The following is a 23367-nucleotide window of genomic DNA, read 5'->3' as shown; positions in this document are numbered from 1 at the left end:
AACTTAAAGTTACAAAACATGTTACAGGTTGCAAAGCTTGGTACAAGTTACATGTAATATTGTCCCTATCCTAGTTCCATAAAAAGGACTTCTGACAGTGAGGGTCAATCCTGACAGCTCTGACTCGCTCGTTTGTGTTTTGAGCTACTTTAAACACTTTTGCTAACAACGGATGCAGCTCTCTTTTTGTTGTATGTGAGGATTTTTTCCCCTTGTGGTAAACAGAACTCTACTTTGAGAGGATGACAAGTGGCGTGCCTCAGGCGATTTATTTTAATTGCTCAGAGAGACGGTGAATGTGATTGTCACTGACCAAACTCGGCGCATATGCCTTCAGGAAGCGGTAACAGACACAGTTTGTGGTGGCAGAGGTTATTTTCAGCTCTGACACTGACAGCTAATGACAGTGACGGTGGAAATGACACCTGCTGTGATCCGGGCGCCATATTTGGCCCGAATTCATTCACAACATCCTGCAAATTAGGGAGAGGCAGCTGCACATTAATTTTCTTCACATTTGATCAAGATGTTGAATCTGTAAACGTTTTATAAAAACTAGCAATCCTGAGAGAATCGTATGTCACTTGCTGCCTCAGATGGCAGACTGGAAATTTAAATTATCTTGTGACACAAGGAGCTGTTTTAGTCAAATTTTAAGCACTTTAAGGTACATTTTGTTTAGTTTAAGCTTTGTTTCATTGATAAAAATGGCCCAAAGACTATTATGGTTTCTGTATTTATTATGAAAAAAAGTTTTCAGAAAAGTTTAAGTCCCATTAGTAATCGATTGCTGGTGAAATTACTTCTCTGCATTTGACCCATCCCCTGGGGGATCGATGAACTGCAGCAGTGGCTGTGCTCGGGAACTATTTAGTGTTTTAATCCCCAATCCAACCCCATAAAGCTGAGTGTCAAGCAGGGAGGCAATGGGTCCCTTTCATAAAGTCTTTGGCATGACCCGACATGTTTTGAACCCTGATCTCCTAGTCTCAGCCGGGAACCTCTACCTCTAGGCCACTGAGAAACTACGCTAATTTAAAGAGCAAGTCACCCCCAAATCTACTTTTTTGCTGATAAATTATATAAATGAGTGTCTAACTGTACTGTAGACATGTGTAGTCCGTAATTTGGCATTTTAGTGCATTTTAGTTAAAATGTAAACACTCAGCCTAAAACTGTCAGCGCCCTCTTCAGGAAAAAATTCTGCACTACATTTGAATTTAAATCTGCCTTTGCTATTAGATAAGAGGTCTGCATGGTGGCACAGTGGTTAGCACTGTTGCCTCACAGCACGAAGGTCGCAGGTTCGAAACTCGGCTGCGGCCTTTCTGCGTGGAGTTGCGTGTTCTCCCCATGCATGCGTGGATTTCCTCTGGGTACTCCGGTTTCCCTCACAGATCACAACATGTCCTACAGGTTATAAATTGTAAGTCGCTTTGGATAAAAGCATCTGCTGAATGAATAAACATAAACATAAGAGGTACCCTATGATGTTAGCTGGTAAAATATGATGTCACAATACTGTTGTGAGCCTGTGTGTGTATTTGTTAGCGGCTCCGCCCTCTTGGTCTGCCAGGCAACGCCTCCTTGTGGCACATTTTTCAAACAGGAAATGAGAGTTAGACTCTGGTAGGGGTGACTTGCTCTTTAAGGAAAAACAATCAAATTTAATTATTAGAAAATAAATTGACATCGTTAACCAACATTTGCTTTTCTATTTCACGTATTGTTACATTCTGCATAACGACGTGTGAATGACGGATGTTAATCCAATAGTTTCATCATTTAGAAATGAGTCAAGGCTAAAACTGCTGCTTAATTATTGAACGCGTATTTTCCCCCAGATTTACATTTACAGCTACAAAACTGAATATACGAGACACATGTGTGCAACAGAAATTCACATTTTTCCCTTCTGGATGTTTTCCTCACAAATCCTAAATCTCACAACGACGTTTCGGCATCAGCGGAGGACGCCTGTAGGACGATGCTTTTCTAGCTGATAATTTAGTAGGAGGGTTTTTTGGGCTGAGTTATGTTCAGGATTTAGAAGGAACAGGACTGTAAGAGCATGGCTTTTTTTTCTGTTGCCAAGCCAAACAGTCTGAGCACCTTCTGGATGCCAGCAGCATCATTCCAAATAGAGATGTCCTCCGCAGGGTGTTTACAGACAAACAGAGCCCTTAAACGTCCTCAGCCAGACCTCAGTGTCCTGTTTTGTCAGGAGGATGCTGCAGAGTGTTGCAATCCTTTCACAAAAGAGAAAAGGCGACGTTAAACATAATCCTCTCAGCGTGGAGAGACTGACCAGCCACCTGCCAGAGTCTGATAAGATTCAGCCACTGGTGCGCCGCTGCATTGTTTAACATTTGACATTGTTGCTATTTATTAGCAGGACATGGTTGAATGAAAAGATTGTTTGTTTGTGTGTGTGTGTGTGTGTGTGTGTGTGTGTGTGTGTGTGTGTGTGTGTGTGTGTGTGTGTGTGTGTGTGTGTGTGTGTGTGTGTGTGTGTGTGTGTGTGTGTGTGTGTGTGTGTGGTCTTGACCAACCATCACACCACTAATCCTTTTATGTAGGTACTGACTGAACTGCAGTTTTTCACAGTTTTGTAGACTTAATGTTGGTTCAGTAAAGTGTAAAGTGCACCTAATGCTGGATATGACTGGATATAATTATTTAATACGTGATTTCATGCTATTTTTAATATTTCAGGCACCGTATACATGGTTAAATATTAATGTTGCAGCCCTGAGGATGTGTATGGATGGTCCGCTGAAGTAGTGGCTGTTTTTCTGGGAGTTATTCATCCCCAAAACAAGACTCACAGGTGTCTCCGAAGCTGTTGACGTGATAGGATCTAACCTTGGGGTTGATGACCAGGTAGGTGATGACGTTATGTTCTTTCAGGTAGGAATCTCTACTCTGTCCATCTCCAGACTCCACCTTGTACGAGCCTTTCAAATGCTCCAGCGTCACTGAAGAGATGTGGACCCTCCTGGAGATAAGTAGGTGGGCAGATAACGGGAGGTGAAGCTCTTGCGTCATCGTGCTGTTGACAGCTATAGAAAACACATTATTTGTTTGACAGCTCTCTAACCACTCGTGCCTGCAATTCTCTCTTTTCATCTCAGTTTGTTTCCCTTGCCAACAGATGCAGAAAAAATTTTAAATAACTTTTTCTGTTTTATTTATTTATTTTTTCTCCTGGCAGATATGGTTTTCAGATGCCTCTCAGCAGGCTTAGTGGGAGGCGACCCATTAGCTGCCCGGTGAGACAACATTGTGGTACTAGAGAGCTTATTATCAGAGCAGTGTATACCTATCCACTGGCCAATTTTCACAAGCTTGTTTCAGAGCCTGGCTGGCACACCTAATAGCTACATAACTAATGCAGCGCTACTTGGTCAACTGAGATAGCAATAATTTACAAAAATGCTTATAATAGCTGTAATTATAACAGACTTCTCTCATGTTCCAAGTGCTTCTGAAAACAAGGATGATGTGAAACCTTTGTAAAGGGGTGAATTTTTAGACATTTTATCTTGTTTGTAGTCTAAAAAGAAAGAAATTCTTCTCTAGAAAAATAAAATGTCTTAAAATATGGTAAATGTTCTTAAATATGATCCAAATTAGCTTGTTTTGACTAAAAAAAATATCTGCCAATGGGGTAAGCAAAATTTGCTTGGCTAGAAATCTTAAAACTAGCTAAATAATCTAATTTTAGGTTTATGTGCTAGTTTTAAGATTTCTAGCCAAGCAAATTTAGCTTACCCCATTGGCAGATATTTTTTTACACAAAACAATGAAATTTGGATCATATTTAAGAATTTTTACCATATTTTAAGTAGGGATGCACCGATACTGGTATCGGTGCAGATACAGATACCAGTATCGGTATCGGTAAAAGTTGATACCAGTAACTGATACCAATGCAGTTGCTTGAAAGTCATTTCTGTTCACCTAATATTTTAGTTTTGTGATCATTTATATTAACATATTTTACTTTTTATCTACCTCACAGTATTTTCCTATTGAAAACAGAGAAGAAAATAAAACCTGTATTCCAATTCATTGCATTTTTTGTGTGTGGTAGAAGTATCGGTATCGGTAATCGGTATCGGCGAGTACTCAGATCCAGGTATTGGTATTGTATCAGTTTGGAAAAAAGTGGTATCGTTGCATCCCTAATTTTAAGTCATTTATTTTTCTAGAGAAGAACTTTTTTCTATTTAAACTAAAAATAAGATAAAATTTCAAAAAATAAGGATTTTGTACTTTCTTAGAAATCAGGTTTTTTAGTGGAGCGCTAAGCCATTTATTCTTGTTTTTTTTATTATTCCAGTAATCTTACCCTGGCACTCCCCCTGCCTCCATGTGATTGGCTAATGTTACGTCATGTGACCACACGTCGTACTGCCACTTCCTGAGGCCGATCACTCCACACAGGACGTTTCCAGAGTGAACGCCAACGCGCATGTTGATGTCAACTCCGGTGGCGTCTCGGACCTTTCTGCGGAGAGCAGGGAACGGAATATTTAGGTTTCTGTTATGACAGAAGGCAGGAGGAAACACAAGTTCTAGTTAAAGAAAAGAGAAAATTAATGATTAAATAGAATTTTTGGCCATTTCGATGTGAACAATTATACATTTTTACCATCTTATTCATTGGGGGGTTGCTGAATCTTCTCATTTTGGAGAAATTTTGTGTTTTTAGAGATTTTTCCTCTCATATGAAATGTTTACATGAAGTACTTTACAAAAAGATCAGAATATGTGATGCATATGCATCACTAAGAAAACTATCCTCTTGAATTGGGAAAATAGAGAAACTCTCTGCATCAACCAGTATAGAAATCTTTTGTTAGATCATATTACACTTGATTTAGCCTCTGCTTCCACTTCAAATCAATCTCTCTGGGCTCCCTTGATCGGTTCTATCACATAGCGATGATGGGGGACCGTTGATGTTGTCCTGCGGGATGATGTGTGTGTGTGTGTGTGTGTGGGGGGGGGGGGGTCTGAGTTTGGAGTATCCGGATGTTCCCTGGGGGTGGGTTCACTGGGGGGTGTCTGGGACTGCAGGGCCGTTGCCCCCCTCTGGAGGTGCTTGGGTTGCCTTGGGGGGTGGACTACTGGCGGTTGTGAGTGGGGCCCCTTGGAGGTCTTGGCGGTGGCCATGGGTTATTGCCCGGCGGCTGCAATGCCCCTGGGCGGGTCTGGGGGCTCGGGGTGTGGGGGTGGCCGGCCCCGTGGGGGGATCTGGGCGGGGCCTTGGGGGTCAGGTCCTGACATGTATGCTGCCGGGGAGAAGGCAGGAACATACAGCAGTGCCTGACTCAGGTTCAGGGGCCTCGGGTAGACCTTGGCTCCTCTGCTGTCCCATCACAGGGGAGGGGGAGGACCCAACCTTACCTGGATGTCCTACGTCTTTTATTGTCCGGAAGTTGTGCAAATGCAGGGATGGGCGTAGATATTCTGCTGGGGTAGGGCTGGGTTGGTGCCCTCGGGCTCCGTGAGGCTCTGTGATGCTGCTGCTTTGGGCCCTGGCAGGATGGGCTGGGGTCTCCATGCTCTGGGTGGCATTTTGACAACAGAGGTGCCTATTGGGGTCAGTTGGGGAGCTGGCTCCCTGGAGGGCTAAGCCCAACCAGCCATTCCTCCCCATCCCCACACATTTCTCTCCTCCTGCTCCCTCACATCATCACACAAACATGCACATAGGACCTTGGGGGGTGGACAAGTCAGGGAGTGCGGGTATGGACCCCATTTCCACGTTCCTGTGGCAACCTGCCCCCCAATTTTATTTGCACCTTAAACACTTCCACCAACGACATTCCACGCAAACACACACTTAGGGCCTTGGGAGTGAGCACATTCAACGGCATTTGGCAGGGGGATTTCTCAGCCTCATCCCAACTGCCGGTGCCCACTTCAAATTTTAAACCGCACTTAGACACTGAGGGCTGTGGGTGCAAGTGAGGTGGTGTGGTGGCATCAGCTGGCATAGGCTAGACAATGTCCGCACTGCCCGCTTACCACAGCCACGGAATACACCTCATCAACACTCACTAACACCATATTGGAGCAGGCAGAGGGAGACTAGGGGTCTTAGCACACCTCTGTTGTCGCTTGGCTTCCTGGGGCTGGAGGCTAGGCGGGAGATCTGGCCATCCGGTTGGGGTCTGGGGTGGTGGATTGCTGTGCTCAGCCTTGGGCGGGGGAGCCTGCTCATCAGCACCCCAGCAGAAAGGGTCATACTCTGGTTACCGGTGATGGTTGTACCCAATGTGCAGCAGTACCGGGACCAGAGTGAATAGGGTGTGTATGGGGAGCATGAGTGGGTGTCCGACGTGCATTTTTGTAAGTCTTTGGTTGTATGAGTGTGTGTTGAGCATGAGGGAGGGAGTGTGTGACTGTGTTTGTGTGACTGTATATGTCAGGTGGAGCCTTTGACTCCTCCCTTCTCCTGGGACTTCTTTTGATGATATAGATCTTCGTCTCCCCTCCCCCTGCCACACCTGGTGTGGGGTGTGGTGCCTTGGTCTGTCTGGGTTGCAGCTCCCGGGTCAGGGAGTTCAAGATTTTTGGCATCTGCCTGACCAATCCCGGTGGCTGCCTGGTGGGGTCTGGGTCCCTGGGCTCTGCTGGGTCCCCGGCGGGGGTGGTCGCCCCTATGTCCCGGGTCATTGGGTCCCGGACTCGGCCGGCTAGGGGGTGGGAGGCTGCGGGTGGGCCTGTGGGCTTGCCGCCGATATCTCCTGGGACTCTGCCGGCTGCTGGTTGTGGCCCCCCAGGGCGATCCTCTGTACCTCTCGAGGGGAGCGGGGGCTTTTCTGGTCGCAGTCTCCATGGAGTTCCTGTGCTCTGGGGCAGCTCCTGGATCTCTGGGACTTGGAGCTCCCCCCGTCTCCTGCACATCTTTAGGGGGCAGATCTGTGGTCCCTCACACTCTCTATTGGACGCTCCTATAGAGAAACCTTACATAAACAAGCGCGTGTACACACACAGGTGCTCACATGGTGCTCTCATAAGTATGGACTTGGGCACGTTCAACACAGGTCTTAAGACTATGGTGGGCACTAAATGCACTGTGATTTATTATCGTGTGATTGTTCAGTTAAACAATGTTGATTATATATTTCTTCATCAAGTTGACGCAGTGATAGCTTGATCTTGTTGTATTGTTGTTGTGTCCCTTTTTTTCCTCTTCTCTCTCTCCGCAGGTCTAGAAGCAGACTTTTGTTCATTATTGTTTATTTTTGTGGAACCCCCCATCTTTTGTCTCTTCCTTTCTCTTTCACCTCTGTCTCCGTGTCTGGTCGGAATTACAAAGCATTCAAAAACAATAACAATAAAGTTTTAAGTATCAGGTGTGACATTAAAAGCAAACGCTGTGATGCTCCACCTGAGAGTAAATCTGTAAGGCTTGTCACCAGCATTCAGACATCAATTCTGTTTGCTTCACAGCCAGACAGGACACACACAAAAATAAATAAATAAAATAAAATAAAAAAGATCAGAATATGTGAGATGTGATGGTTTCATGAAACTAAAACTCTTGTGTTTAGTTTTACTGATCTAACAGCCTGCATCAAGGGACCTGGTACCCCATGCTCCCAGAGTACCCCCAACGGCCACAGCTTTAGTCAGCCCCCTCAACAATAGAGGCATGGAACATGGCCCCCTCGGACTCAGTGTTCTAGCCCCCTCTGGGACATGACCAAAGTTCTGCTGGAAGTAGGAATTGAAGCTCCTTCTGACAGGAGACTTCACCAGACTCTCACAATACGGTTGGTCCTGCCAGGTCTGACCAGCATCCTCTCCTGCCATCGGCGCCAAGTCACCACCAGATGTTGGCCAGTAGACAGCTCCGCCCCTCTCTTCACTCCAGTGTCCAAGACATACAGCCGCCACAGCTTGGGCCGCATTGCGAAACGTCGGTCATGCCTGTTTCCGGTGGGAGTTGGACTCCTCTAAGGCTGCCCTCTGTCTTCGGTTCTGTTCATAACGTTTATGGGCAGGATTGCTATTCGCAGCCAAGGTGATAAGGGGATCCATTTTGGTGGCCTAAGGATCAGGTCTCTGCTTTTTGCAGATGGTGTGGTCCTGCTGGCTTCATCAGGCTTTTGCTGGAGCAGTCCACAGCCAAATGAGGCAGTCAGTATGAGAATCAGCTCCTCTAAATCCAAGACCGTGGTCTTGAATCGGACAAGGGCAGAATGCCTTCTCCAGGTCAGGGAAGAGGTCCTGCCGGAGTTTAAGTATCTGGGAATCTTGTTCATGAGTGAGGGAAAGCTGGAGCAGGAGATCGATTGTCGGATTGGTGCTGCGTCTGCAGTGATGTGGTCGTTGTACCGATCTGTAGTAGTGAAGAAAGAGCTGAGCTCATCTCCTCACCTATGATCACGAGCTTTGGGAAGTGACCGAAAGAATGAGATTGCAGATACAAGCGGCTGAAATTAGTTTCCTTCACAGGGTGGCTGGGCTCTCTCACTTAGGGATAGAGTGAGAAGCTCGGTCATCCGGGAGGGGCTCGGAGTAGACCCGCTGCTCCTCCGCATCGAGAGATGCCAGTTGATGTGGCTGGTGAGATTTTCCAGGCACATTAAACTGGGAGAAGCCCTAAAGGAAGACCCAGGTCAAGCTGGAGGGACTATGTCTCTTGGCTGGCCAGGGAACGACTTGGGATTCCCCGGAGGAGCTGACCTAAGTGGCTGGGGAGAGGGAAGTCTGAGCCTCTCAGCTTAGGCTGCTGCCCCCATGGCCTGACCCCAGATTAGCAGATGGATGGAGGATTTAGTTTTAACAATTGCCTGAAATTCCCATGTGATTCAACACTGACTGATATAAAGATGTTCCATGATCCAGAAGAAGACTGAAACTGTATAAAATGGTAACTAAACTGTTTTTGGCAGCATTCAGACTAGTCCTCTGTCGTGAAGGACAGAAACTCCATTTCCCTAAGCAGAGGCTGTTCAGATAGATATTTTAAAAGTAACTTTTCTAAAGAAACGCACATAAAAATGGCCCAGATATCCCCCAACACACAAAAAGCACCACATAGACCAAGCTGTGTCCACACACAACATAAAGCATTTGCTTCACACTAGAAATTTAGTTACTCACCTCAGAACAACTCAACATATTGACTGTGACTAAAGAAAGTATTTGTAAAACTGCTTTGTGTGTTTTCATGCATGAGCCAAAGACAAAGAGCAAAGGGGGGAAAGAGGATGCAGATAAACAACCATGTTTCTTCATTTGTTTGAATTTTCTGTTTGAGAGGCTTATCATGTTGAATCCACGCTGTGTTTACTCTGGAGTTTAAACAGAGCTGGGATTCAATCTGGTGTTCCTTCTGTTCGCTTCGGTTAACGGGCGTTGTGTTTTCTGTTGTGTCAGAGGAGGAAGGGTGAAACAGGAAGGAGGGAGGGATCTGGTATTTTACTTGATGGCCTCACACATATCCAGGCCCATCTTCACACAGTTCCTGGCGTGGTTAGGCAGCGACTCGGGCAGTCCGGACACGCAGTAATAACAGTCGCCTAGGATCTTGATGCGCATGCACTCGTTCTCCTGAAAGAAGAAGGAAGAAAACCACGAAGATCAAAATCTGGGGTTGCACTTCCATCCAGTCGTCACATGCTCAGAGTCAGGTCCATTGGGCCTCAAATACATACAACCCCTCACACACACACACACACACACATGCACGCACGCACGCACGCACCCACTCACCCACCCACACACACACACACACACACACGCACACGCACGCACACGCACACACACACACACACACACACACACACACACACACACACACATACATTCGCTCTTACTCTACCAGTGTGATGAGTAAGAGCTCATGGTTACACTGGTTTTACATAACGACTGCTGCAGGTGATGGAGCAGTCAGTTGGACTGTTTGGACCTCGATAGCAGAGCACCCATGGGAGATACACTCAGACCAGCCCACACACACACACACACACACACACACACACACACACACACACACACACACACACACACACACACACACACATACACATACACACACACACACACACACACACACACACACACACACACACACACACACACACACACACACACACATACACACACACACACACACACAATCTGACAGTATAACAGGAACTGGGGTGCACTCATCTGGGTGAATGCCGGTTCTAACCAGGTTACCATGGAGGTTCCACCCCCCCCCCCCCCCACCCCCCCGACAAACGTGAACATTATCAAGTTGGTGAGATAAAAAGAGATGAATTGATGTCAACCTCAGATGATGGTAGCTAACAATCCCAAGTGAACCAAAACCAATTTCCTGACACGTTCATTATTTTCCATTAAATAATTCAACCTAAAACAACATATTAGAGTTTGATTAATAATGCAATTCTAAATTAATGGTGATTTAAAGCGTCATTAATGGATTATTTATCCAAACGCCTTCAAAAAAGATCTGAAATGTTTCAAAGAACGTTTCAGAGGACAAGACGCTTTCATTTAATACGCCACAGTGGAATGTTGCGTGATAATTGACCAAAATTACTCACTGAAGGACAGAAAAACCAACAAATGTTAAATCACTGGACCGAGAGAATAAACAGAACAGGTCAGAGGGTGTTTGTTAGAACTCTGACATTTTCAAACATCCTGTGAATTTCCACTTTAATTCCGGTTACCTTTGCAATCTGGTCAAATTTGCCAAAAAGTTCATTCAGCATGTGAACGAGTTCACCTGGAGAGCAGTCACTGGCCAGCCTGGTGAAGCCCACAATGTCTGCATAGAGAATGCTGCAGGAAGACAGACAACAGACCATGCATTGGGTTTAGTTTAGAATTACTGTAGTTCCAGATGGTGCATATCTAACATTTTCAGTCTGTTCAGCTGTTGCTGTTTAAGGCTGATGGACCTGGCTTTGCTTCCGTCAGGGCGCTCCAGGGCAGCTGTGACAACAGTGTTGCTCATCACTGCCAGCGTGTGACTGGATAAATGACTGATTGTGTTGTAAAGTACCTTGGGGGGTTGTAGAACCCTGGAAGGCGCTATATCAGGTCATTTTCTTTTCCTTCCATTCTGCTTCACCAGCAACTCTTCTAGTTTAACAAACAGCGTTTTTTTTAAAGCTGCTTACACATCTGGGTCAGTTAGGGTTAGGGAAGGATCACGTCTGTTTGGGATCGTACGGACGGGTTTGTTTCACGAAAGGCTCCCAACGACTTCTCAGGAATGCAGAAATCCCAGAGCACGTAGGTGGTGTCAAAGACGCTCGGAATATGGCGTGGTATGGGGGCCAAAATTAAGACTACCCCAGCAGCAGGAGGCTATATAAATTCTGAAGCAAACTACCAACCTGATTGATGATAAGCTGGTGCCGGTAACTGAGAGGCTGGTGCTGCTTACTGAGAAATAGCACCTTTACCGGCGTTACTACTAGATACACTAGGGACTAGAAGCCCTCGGCTGGTCACTGACTGGTTCACACACTCCCTCTGCTGTCTATTAGCATGGATAGGCAAGCGTTAGCCTGGACAGGCTGGTGTTAGCATTGGAGAGGCTAGCCATTAGCATGCCTAAGCTGGCCACTTGCTGGATTTCCTACCCGCTTGACGGACCATTAGCATGGATAGGCTGGCGTTAGCATCGGAGAGGCTAGCCATTAGCATGCCTAGGCTGGCCACTAGCTGACTAGTGACTCTCCGAGACATGCTAATGGCTAGCCTCTCCAATGCTAACACCAGCCTGTCCAGGCTAACGCTAGCCTATCCATGCTAATAGACAGCAGAGGGAGTGTGTGAACCAGTCAATGACCAGCCGAGGGCTGCTAGTCCCTAGCGTATCTAGTAGTAATGCCGGTAAAGGTGCTATTCCTCAGGAAGCAGCGCCAGCCTCTCAGTTACCGGCGCCAGCTTGTCATTAATCAGATCAGTAGTTATCTTCAGAATTTATAAAGCCTCCTGCTGCTGGGCAGTAGTCTTAATTTTGGCCATACCGCGCCATATCGGAAAAGTTTGTGGTGTTCTCCTTAAGATAAACAAAGGCGGGAGTGAGCTGTGTTGCTATTGGAGACTCTGAACCACATTAACCCCACAGCATTCCATCATCCTGCCAATGAGAAAAAAAACCCATTGCGTTCATTAAAGCTGGAAATTTAAGGAGTTAATTTATTAATCTGCTCCCTGTTCTGTGACTGATGCTGTGCGTGTCATCATAACCGTTGCTGCAGCGGAGGAGGACAGGGTGAGGACCACACACGTCTCTCCTCCCTCCTCTGTTCTCCTCTCTTCCCTCTGTCTGCTGCCATGCTGGAGCAGGAGCTCTGTGCTTTATGTTTACTGGACAGAACCCGGGAAGAAACAGAACCGAGCATGTGTGAAATCCCGCTGGGCCTTGCTGGTCAATTCTACTTTCCAATCAGAGGTGGTAGGCATGAAATTCAGCCAGCCAATCAGTCCATAGTGTCACCAGACCTTAGTCTCAGCTAGACCACAGAGGAAGAGGTCTGAAAAATGTCCACTCAGAGCAGGAAAAAGTACATTTGAACCAGACGTGAAACCAAATTTGCTTCCTGAACTGGTCCGTACTGACCCAGAAGTGAAAGCGGCTTTGGTGACATCTGCTGATGTCATTTCCTGAGTTACAACCAATCGGCATGAATTAACCACAAGTCTCGTTCAGCGACTCTACCGTTTCCGAGTACTCATTTGGTCCTTGAATTGGCCCTGATTGATGAAATGGGGACACGTATCCCATGAAGGGCAGGCAAAGTTACGTTGAAATCTGATGGTGGAAACAGACCTAATGGTAAAATTTCTACCTGATGCATCCAAATCAAACCAACTCCTGCATTTGAGTCTGAGAAAAAAACTGTGCGCCAGACCGTGTGGGACTGTTATTATCAGAGGAATAATAGGCAGATCAACACACTAATGCTCCACATTCACCTAAACTCACACCGTTGAGGTCAGAGATGGACACTGATGCTGGCTCCAGCATGACGTGAAACAGCTTTTCTGGGGACGAGGATAAATGAGGGAAAAGATTTGTGCACTCAGACCTGCTACTGTTACACTCCCCATCGCAGAGGAAGCTACAGTTGAAAATTGAGCTAATCTGAGGCTAAACCCTCCCCTTAAATTTGGCCAAGTGACCTCCGAGTAAAATGGAGGCAGGTTAAATCTCAATTGAACTTCGCTGTGAACAAGAGGGAGGGTGAGGAAGTTCTGAAGTAAAAGGGGAAAAATAACAGAAAAGAAAATCTGACAGCAGAGAGGGGAGGACAAAAGAGGACAGCGGGTGAGGATGAGGGGGAGGACAGGATGGCAGCGGAGCAATCAGGCAAAAAGATGAGAGCAGAAAACAACCTTTTTATCTGGAGGCACAGATAAAAAAGAAACAGGAGGAACTTCACCTGACGTTGGTGTGCCGTTGCACGTAGAGGTTGTGAAAGTTGTTGGTGCTCTCGGTGCGACCAAAGTTTGGTCCCTGCAGCCTCTGGATGATCTCAGCTTTCATCACTCTGGCGATGTGAGCCGGCAGCAGGGACAGCAGCAAACGCTCCTGGAGAGGGAAAGAGCTGCATCACACTCTGCAGCTTCCTGTACTTCTGAAGATTATTTACAACACCTACAAGAAAAAGTTAAAGCCGCTCATGTTCTGACATCATATTCCTCTTTCATGACTGCGTTCCTGCTACAAATAGGAGGTTAAATGTTGTTAGATCTGACAGAAAGAGGAATTTGACTTTTTGGGAGCAACTAACTTTATCTTTAATAATAGATCCAAAGACCTATTGAAGGGTAACGTATCAGGTGTGTCTAACGTCTTGTTTTTAGTTCTGTTCTGCATCTTTTCCTGTTCTATATTAACATCCTGAGCAGGTCTTCATGGTTAAATCCCCTGAATGATTTTGTAGAGTTATAAATCAGGAAGCACTTAGGGCCAACGCCAAACACGGAAGAGCAATGATCATTAATGACTCTGCACTGATTTATAATTAAGAAAAAGCCATTTGGGTGGAAAGAAAATGTGTTTTTTGGTTCATCATTTATTCTAACATGGTTTATAAGCCCTACCTGAGGAGTGAGGAACACGTGGAGCTTCCTGTCAAAGGTGCCTAGGTTAGGGAAAGGTTTTGAAACATCCCGTATTTCTTTAATGACTTTTCTAAAAAATAAATAAACAAAAGTCCTGATTCAACATTTTCACGCTGGGTTTTGTCTTTTTTTTTCACCGATTTCCTGCTCTGTAAATCTATTTTCTTTCGTTCACGGCACATAACTCATATTTATGGATAATTCAGTCATTCACAAACACTCAGAGCAGGTTTTTGTGGCTGTCAGACTCAAATTCAAGCACTTCTCAAGCCCTTTCAATGTGAATATTCAAGATGTTTCTGCACCTGACTGAGGTGATAAGTTTGGATTGTCTTCTCACTTAATAAGAGCAAATGTTACTGTGCAATAAAGAATTTTTGTTTCAGTCTGAAGCACTTTTAAAGCCTGATGAAGATTCAAGCATTTGTAAGCACCTGTATGATTCAGTAGCAGAAAACGTAGCAAAAATCTAATTTTAAATCAGATCTTTAGTCAATTTCTTACTGAGCTTTTGTCAGATCAGTTTTTGCTGTTTACTGAAGAGAAAACTTTAATAAAAACATTTACTTCTCTATTCATCCTGTCCTTTTTTAGTGTCTTCACTTTAAAGAAACCTGTTCTACACCCTTTAAACTTACACAATGCTGCTGGCTCTTCATGCACCAGAATGAGTCATGCCGTGGGTACTTTATGCTATAAATGATTCTTAGCTCAGTGTTAAAAAAAAGACTAATATCAGGTAACATCAACGTCTCCACACCAAATTCATACTTTTTCCCCATAATCAAAAGAAACCTGCAGAGTTGTCTCCTATAGAGGACTCAAAAAGATAACTAAATTTGTTGTCTTTATTTACTTATTTCATCATTTAGCAGGGTGAAGGTCACCTAAATGAACTACTATAACTTTGTTCAGTCCAGCCAAGGTCCTGTATATCGACGCAGCAACATCCACCCAATCGTGTAGTGTGACGCACTCAGCAGGCGCAGGACCCCGAGCCAATAGAGCACCCTGTGCACATCTAGTACCTAAAGCCTATAATTATTGCGTAATACTCTTATTATTATTATTATCTGGTTGAAACCAACCAAAACAGAAACCAGAGCATTTTATTGTTTAGTGAAAAATAATTTAGGGTGTTTCTCATTGCCAAGGAACCTTGCCTTGATGTATTGGCCCCACCCCGGTTGTCTAGGACATGCGTCATCAGGATCCGCCAAGGCGTGTTCCAATGTTCACCGAGGTGTCTGTCCTTTATTTGTTAGCCGTTTAGCTAGCCGAGCAAGGATACACAGGAGGGGTGGTTCTCAATGCCAAGAAACCTTGCCTTGATGTCTTGGCCCCGCCCTGCCTAGGAGATACGTCATTGGGAGCCACCAAGATGTGTTCCAGTGTTCATGTTCAACTGAGGCGTGTGTTCTCCGTTTGTTAACCGTTTAGCTAGCTGAGCAAGGATACATGGGAGGTGTCTCGTAGCCTAGCCTTGGTCAAAAATTACCCAGAATACACCTCTCCATTTTCAAAAGAATGGTGGATCAGAAGCCGGCAGATACTTTGGGGGTAAATTCCAAGTTTAAATGTAAGTCAACTAATTGTAGCTGATATCTGAAACAGCTTTTTATATCCAAAGCAGTTAGCCATGGTTGGTTGGTTGCTTAGTAGTTGCAGCTTCGGTGGCTAGCGGGTAGTAACTCGCTTACATATGTAATTTAACAAATATATACAAAATAAAAAAAAAGGCTCTTTATATATTTATTTTGAAACTTATAAATACTCAATTGCAATAAAAAGCGTTATGTCCAAGATAAACGGAAGTCTGCAGCAGTACAAAGACCCTTTATGCCGCCATCGCCTAATCTTTTATTAAAAAAAAACACAATTACGCCACATTACTGCCACGGTCTGACCACTTATAAATGATCTATGATTCCCTGATGCTGCCATGGCGTTGCGGCAAATTGATGGCACTGTTTTGTAAAAACGGCTTTAGTCTATGAGGATGTTTCAAACCAGCCGCAATGCAGCTATTTTTCAGGCGCATTCCAGAAGTGCCACTCCCCACCGCTACAGATAGGATCAGGTTTTAGTTTTTGCCACAGGAAATCACACACAAGTTCAGTGTAAATTTCCTGGTAAATTTCAAAATAAAAGACTACTACATTGATGTAATTCCCTATCTATGTAGATTACATCAATGCTTGTGACCTAACGGCTTATTTACTTCCTGCATCATTTGAAAAGTGCAACATGGCTTTAATCCTGGCAATGGAGAGGAACAACATCATATATGACATCAAACGGTGATATCAAACATGATTCCTTCTGATTGGTTTAATCGCAGATTGCATACACAAACCGTAAATTTTGAAGTCTTGAGGGATTTTGTGATCGCGCAAGTCCAGCGAGAATTACAGAGGAAGGCATTGAAGCTCGCGAGTAAAACGTTCCGTGCTGCTGATGCTTCCGGTGTGAAATGGGGTAAGAATGCCATCCTGTGGTCAAAGGTCGGTACTGCAGTTCATGTTTAAAACCAATCAGTGACCCTTCATTTGCATTTGTGCAACACATTCTCACACCCTAAGCGTCGAAAAATGACGCGGGGTGACCAAGCACTCGTTTCCGACGCGTTCGGAGCCACAGCGTGTCGGGAGGTGACGCTCTGTGCCAGGGCATCGATATCCGACGTCCACAGTAAAACAGATTTTACCGACATTTCACCTTTAATCTCTAGCGATTTATCCTTCCCCTCACCCCCATACTAACCTTAACCCTGTTTGTTAGTCTAAATTTTCCATTAACCGTGTTTGAGAGGAATGATGAAACGCGAGAAAAAAGCTTTGCACGTGCAAGCTGGTTAAGGTTAGGATGGGGGTGAGGTGAAGGAAGTAACAGGGTAAAGGTCACAATTTGGTCAAATGTTCGTTTTACTGTGGGCATCGGAAACCGACGCTCTGGGGTTCCCAACGCGTCAAAAACAAATGCTTGGTCACCCCGCGTCATTTTTCGACGCTTAGGGTGTGAGAATGTGTTGATTTGTGAGTTGGATAGCTGTTGCCAGAAGACAAGCCAAGACGAGTCATACGCTGTGCGTTAATATCAAGTTCTTTGTAATTGAAAAGGTAGCCTGGGATTTTTTTTAGAGCTGAATATTTTTTTCTAACCATTATATCTGTTAGCTCAATGTTAGCTTTCCTTCTCTACCTGATGATATCAGAGTAAAACAGGAAGTTGCCATGACTTCTTAGTGTACGAGAAATAAATTCTGGACTGCTCCTGTTACTAGCTTAGGATGTGTCCAAAATGCTGCTGCGTTTTCCCTGTCGATGTTGAATTAGGCGCAGCAGCACTTGCTGGTGCAGACTCTGCAACCCTGCAGGCTCACAGATCGTAAACAATGACTGTGTCCCTCTTCGACCTTTTTAAAAGGAGAAAAACGGACAACTACCCAGCAGGCTGAGAAGGAAATCTGTTTTAATGTGGCCTGAATATTTTTTGTAATTATTGACTGTAAAGTTCTGATATCTGCTTGTTGAAGCCAGAAACAGCCCTGTACCAACCTCTATCACAAGAGGAAGATTAAAGACGTGCTCTTCCTTGCTCTGATTTAGTGATTAAACTAAGGGTTTTTAATGGTGTTTTATGTTTTATAATGCAGAAAATACATTTTGTGGCAAAGTGAGTTATTGATAGAGGGTTCAACATGTTTGTTGCCTGTGCAGGTATTTTTTATTTGAGTCCAGATTAAAGAGCTAAAACAAGACAAAATGTGTGAGCAGATATATATTCTCAAGTCAAGTTACACCCAAGCCCCCACAATGCGGCTCAGAAATTGGTCTCAACCATCGACATATATACCGGGTCTCAACCCGGAAGTACCAAAAATTGCAGTTCCACCCTCATCCACTAGGGGCTGGTGTCAGAAGCGAGCAAATCCTCATTGACTCCCATGTTAAAAATACCAATTTCACAGCAGAAATAAACATGTTTACAGCATGGTACCAACACATGTTTTTTGTCTAAATGATCTAGTTTACACTCATGACAACTCTGAGGGGGGTGATTTTTTTCTCACTCTTCTGTTTAAGTGTATTGAAAGCCTAAAATTCTGTATAATTAATGAGCATCCGACACACGTGACCACAGAGCTAGCTCCGTGGAAAGACCTCAGTAGAGCCTCGGTCTCTCCTGGAAACTGTTTCGGGATTTTGAGTCTCTGTGTGTGTGTATTCTTTTTTGGATATTATTGGGGCAATTGTCGGACAAAATAACTTGCTGTGGTATTAATTGCATTAATAGAGCATCCAAGGAGTCTCCACTTCATTTTTTTCGGTAAGTTAAATTAAATGTATGTATTTTAGGTCACTGCCGCCTTTAAACTAGCTGAGTTTATTGAAGTAGCTAACTATCATTTTAACATGTAGCATGTACTGTTTAACCATGAAATTTAGATGTAAAATACGGTAAAATAATTAACAGGGCATATGTCGATGGGTAAAAGGGTAAAACCCAGTGCATTTAACATAAAAATGGGTTGAAATATGATGGAGCTCTTGGAGGGATACTTCTGTGTTCCATTCTTCCACCCGGTTCTCCCCAGTAGTCAGCCCGGTGCATGTCTGACCGATGCGGCGCCTACTAGCTGCTGCGCGGGCTGACCGCTTGTGGAGCTCTCGGACTCGTAGAGAGACCTGACCGCAGAAATACTGCCGCTCAATTCCCTACCTAAATGAGACGTGGTTTACTTAGGTCTGCACTGCCTTCGGGCTAATTTGTCAAGTTCACAAAATGTGGAACGGGATGTAAGGTTAGAATCAGCGGCGAATCGGAACATATCTCGAAGCCCTGGCAGACGAAACGGTCCATGACTATTACTGTCAGGCTCGGAGAAAATTCGGGTTGTTTTTGTGTCAGTCGGTAATTCTGCAACAGTGACTCTAACTAACGCAGCACTAGTTGACAGACATCATTACAGCGTGAAATCCAGCTGTACACCCAGTTCTGTAAGGAATTCTGTTCAGGAGGTTGCATTTCAGGCTCTCTTCACATCATATGTGACTGACTTTTACGTTATAATAACGATCACACACTAGGAATGTTATAAAGTGCCTATATAGGACAGATTCTTTTGTATATTATCTGACTTTATAAACTCCAACAACAATGTGCTTCTATTTTTTTTCCAGGCTAAATCTACCCAAGACACTGGCTGTCAGACTGATTTAGCTGCAAGAATGCACTTGGCCAGGCTGACGTGAAGCCTTGCCCGTAGCAAAGGTGAATTAGTTTTAATAATCGTCTATGTAAATATTTTATTATTACCTTCTAGTTTTAATTTGTTTTGCAGATTATTGCTTCACGTGATTTTATGCTCTTTTAAACATTTTTAAATGTGCTACTTCTTTGTTTTTTATATAGCCACCCAGTTTAGAGCTCCCAGCTGCTGTGTGTCTTGTGACACTGGGATCATGACGGAAATTCATCTTCCAGAAAGTCTGGCTCATCATTTAGCCAGATTTCTAAGGTATAGGCCAACAATGTTTAGGTTAGTTTTAAGGTCTGTGCATCTCTCATTTCATGACGTAACTTTTCATATTTTAGTTCCTGGGTGCCTTCAGTGTGCAGCGACTGTCCAAGCAGACATTCTGTCGACATCAGGCAAAGCTCTTAATTTCAACAGTGAGCTGGCAGTGGCAGCTAGAGCAAGCTGATTTCATCCAGGAGGCTACTGAATCTGGACCTGTGACTCTTGGTGGTGACATGTGAGCTGATTCACCTGGTGAATACGTTTAAATTTATTTATTTTATTCCTTTGCTGTCAAATGTAAACTAAGTAATAACTTGCATTTCTGAAGGACACTCAGCCAAATATGGCAGCTACACCATGATGGATCTCAAAAGAAACAAAGTTATAGATATCCAACTCGTACAGGTACATTACCTGATGATTCCAATACATTTCATGGTTAATTATTCACAGATCAATGGAGAATTATGTTTATTTTCAGAGCAATGAAGTTGGAAATAGTGTGCGAATGGAGAAGGAGGGATTTGTGCTAAGTCTGAGCTCACTTTTGGAGAGGGGGGTCGACGTGCAGCAAGTTGTGACTGACCGCCACACATGGGTGCAGAAGTATTTGCGGGAGGAAAAAAAGGAAATCAGTCACTACTTTGACCCCTGGCACATGGGAAAAGGTCATCTTTGGGGATGTATATAGTGAATATTACAGGATTTTTTTTCTATTTTAAATGTGGGTCTATTTGGCTCTCCATGAATTGGTAAGAAAATCGAAGAGCTGGGGAAGAGAAAGACGACCCAGGATGTGAGACTGTGGAAGCAAAGTGTGGTGAACCACCTCTACTGGTCAGCAACCCTCTTTATTCTGGATTGGTTCAGCATTTACATGCTAATGTGGCGATACATGACCCAAACCAATATTACAATAACATAAACTCGTACACAAAAGGCTCGTCTTGATAGAGCAAATCTGTTCAGCACATTCTGACGGACAGACCACCTTTCTTCTGTCATGTTGCTGTACAGGACATTTTTAGAGTTTTTCTTTTTAAAGATAAATAGTATTACATTTAAAGAGCAATACTTTCACGTTTTCATTTTCCCACACTTTCCGTACTGTATTTTGTTGTTTTTCAAGAAAGAATGACAAATTATTTAAGTTTATGGTTTTTTAGCACACAAATATCCATCTGTAAAAAATATCTACAAAGCTAATATTTACATAACAAGTATGATTGGGTTTTGCAATACAGCACCCTGTTTATTTTAGTAAGATTTTTAAACCAAGTAAAGTTAGTAAAGAACACATTTCTATTGGCTGCTAAGAAACTGATGGACTTAAAACAGGCCTGTTGTAGAAACAACTTGGCATAAATGATTCTTCCTTTTTTGTCTTAACCAAAGAAATGCCAGCAATTGAGCAAAAACATTTATTTTTTTACGTCACATTTTATAAAATAACAGGACACAAAGTGTCGGGACATTTAAAAAATACTTAAAATAATAAAAGGGGCCCAGAGAGCTGCAGAGTGAGTGGAGCATTGGGTTGTGAAGGAAGAACAGTTCTCAACAGTGTGATATGAGGGTGGAGAAGGTGAAGCCGGTGCAGGTCCTCCATCATGTTCACCAGCTTCACACTGCTGACCACCCCCATGTCATTGCCACCACAGTGGATGAGAAGGATATCAGGAGCTGCTCTTGCTCTTCCATGCATGGAGTGGAAAAAGAAGGGGAGAAGGTCTTTCCACCTCAGTCCACCCCAACCGAACCAGGAGACACAGACGTGAGGGAGGCCAAGGTTGTCTCAGAGGGTCTCTGCAGCTCTCTGGGCACCACACCTCACTCAGCTGTCACCGATGATCCAAATAGCTATGGAGAAAAAAATAACAGGTTTGGCCTAGCTGTTTAAAGTACAAAACCCATACATGAAGTGGTCAAGACAGGTATTTGGAACTTACACTTGCTGCGTTGTGTAGCTGATGTTGGAGACACACAGGCTGCCATGGTGACCTTTTAACAGATCTAAGAAAAAAATGTAATAAAAGAATGAAACTTAAAAACTCCCAGACCTCATTTCATGATTGCTAATCAGCTATGGCTGATTTATTGTTTGGATCACAGTGAGTTACACTAATTCTAATATATTTTTATTTCTATTACACATACATACTTTTTAACTGTTATTTTCACGACTGTTATCAGGCTCTCTTGTTCTGGTTCTCATGATAATAATTCTGTTTCTTGTGCTTACTTCATCTGTATAATGTCTCTTTACTTTTGGTGAATTGTACTGAGTCCAGAATAAAGGCTAGTTGGCTGTACAAGATACAAACAAGTATTACGTTTTGGAAATATATGAAATGTATTTAGCCTGCTAATTTATCTCAAATACTAATAACTACCGTATTTTCCGGACTATAAATCACACTTTTTTTTCACAGTCTGGCCGGTCCTGCTACTCCGGAGCGACTTATATAACAAAACATGTAGGCTACACTGCGCTGCTGCGGGCCGACTCCGACCCAGAAATGAGTTCCCCTGTCCCGCTGGGAGTGTTTCAAACACCGCCTTCCTCTGCTGGAGACCGTGGCGCGCTGCTGCGGCGCATTATTTGGTTATTGTTACTGGTACTTGTCTTGCAATGTGAAACGCTTTGTCTCAGATTTTGTAAGAAAAATAAAATTTCCCCCCAAAATTCGACTTATATATGTTTTTTTCTTCTTCATTATATATTTAATGGCTGGTGTGACTCAGGAGCAACTTAATAGTCCTGAAAATACGGTACGTGATAAATAGTGAAAACTTGCTCAAAGCAAAGTATATTTTCATTACGGAAATAACTTATAAACTTACCGATTTAATATATTTCATTCACAGAAAGGTACTTCTCAGGAAAAAGCGCCGCAAACCTCCACCTGAACTCCTTGCGGTCGATGGGTGTTCCACAGAGTTAGCTCCGGTTGTAGCTAGGTGGCTACATCCATTAGCTCGGCTCCCACCTCCGCGTTAGCTTTGGGTTAGCTTCAGGTTAGCTTGTAGCTAGTTCGACCGGGTGTCGTCAGTTGATCCCAGCCTTACAGCCCCACCCTCAGCTTCACCTCTCTTCCCTTTTTTGGAATTGTCTGGGCTTGGCGGAACCTGTGACACGGTCAAAATGGCGGTGGTGGCTACCTCCCATTTTAGCACAAAAACGTATTATCAGAGTCTATGGAAAGGAATTGTCCAGTATATTTATGTCAATGGTTACACCACAGCTGTAATCTAGATGATGTTGTGTTGCATGATGCAGTCAATTAAAATAAAAAACAGGAAAGCAGGGAAGCTAGATTCATCATCCGCAGCTGGTTGTGCTGCTGTGAAAGTTTTTGCTTCAAATTAACACCAGACACATCAGACCGGAGGGTTTTTTCAGCTTAATTTTGGTGAGAGTGTGTGGATGTGTGTGCATGTTGCAGCGCTAACAACTACCCGCGGGGGTGTGACTTATAAATGCAGCTCACAGTAAAAAGGGTCATTACATTGTTCACACACCACGGGCTCGTTTCCTTAAACACAGCAGCAAATTAAGTCTGGAGAGGGATTCGGGATGGGGGAGCTCTAAAAATAGAAATACACACCATCAACCCTTATTTACCTTTTCAGCACCGAAGCAGCTGGAACTCTGTACTACAGTTTCGGCGCAGGAGTAGGTAGAGTAGCTGGAGGAGCTTGATTAATGAATAAAT

At 44.0% G+C, this 23367-nt stretch overlaps 1 protein-coding gene across 1 annotated transcript in view; it reads right to left on the bottom strand.

Annotated features, from left to right (window-relative positions):
* The window catches only part of adcy2b (adenylate cyclase 2b (brain)), an 82480-nt gene that overhangs the window by 28359 nt on the left and 30754 nt on the right, over positions 1–23367 (bottom strand). Inside the window, exons 5-9 of the mRNA XM_015955655.3 lie at positions 13443–13591; positions 10713–10824; positions 9452–9579; positions 4355–4513; positions 2866–2998 (exon numbers count right to left, since the gene is read on the bottom strand). Coding sequence (XP_015811141.3) covers positions 2866–2998; positions 4355–4513; positions 9452–9579; positions 10713–10824; positions 13443–13591 — 681 coding nt within the window. The remainder of the gene's footprint in view (positions 1–2865; positions 2999–4354; positions 4514–9451; positions 9580–10712; positions 10825–13442; positions 13592–23367) is intronic.

This window comes from Nothobranchius furzeri, chromosome 11, assembly GCF_043380555.1.
Source record: "Nothobranchius furzeri strain GRZ-AD chromosome 11, NfurGRZ-RIMD1, whole genome shotgun sequence".
NCBI lineage: Eukaryota > Metazoa > Chordata > Actinopteri > Cyprinodontiformes > Nothobranchiidae > Nothobranchius > Nothobranchius furzeri.
Note: the sequence above shows the minus strand (reverse complement) of the source record. Positions and strands in the feature narration are given on the sequence as shown.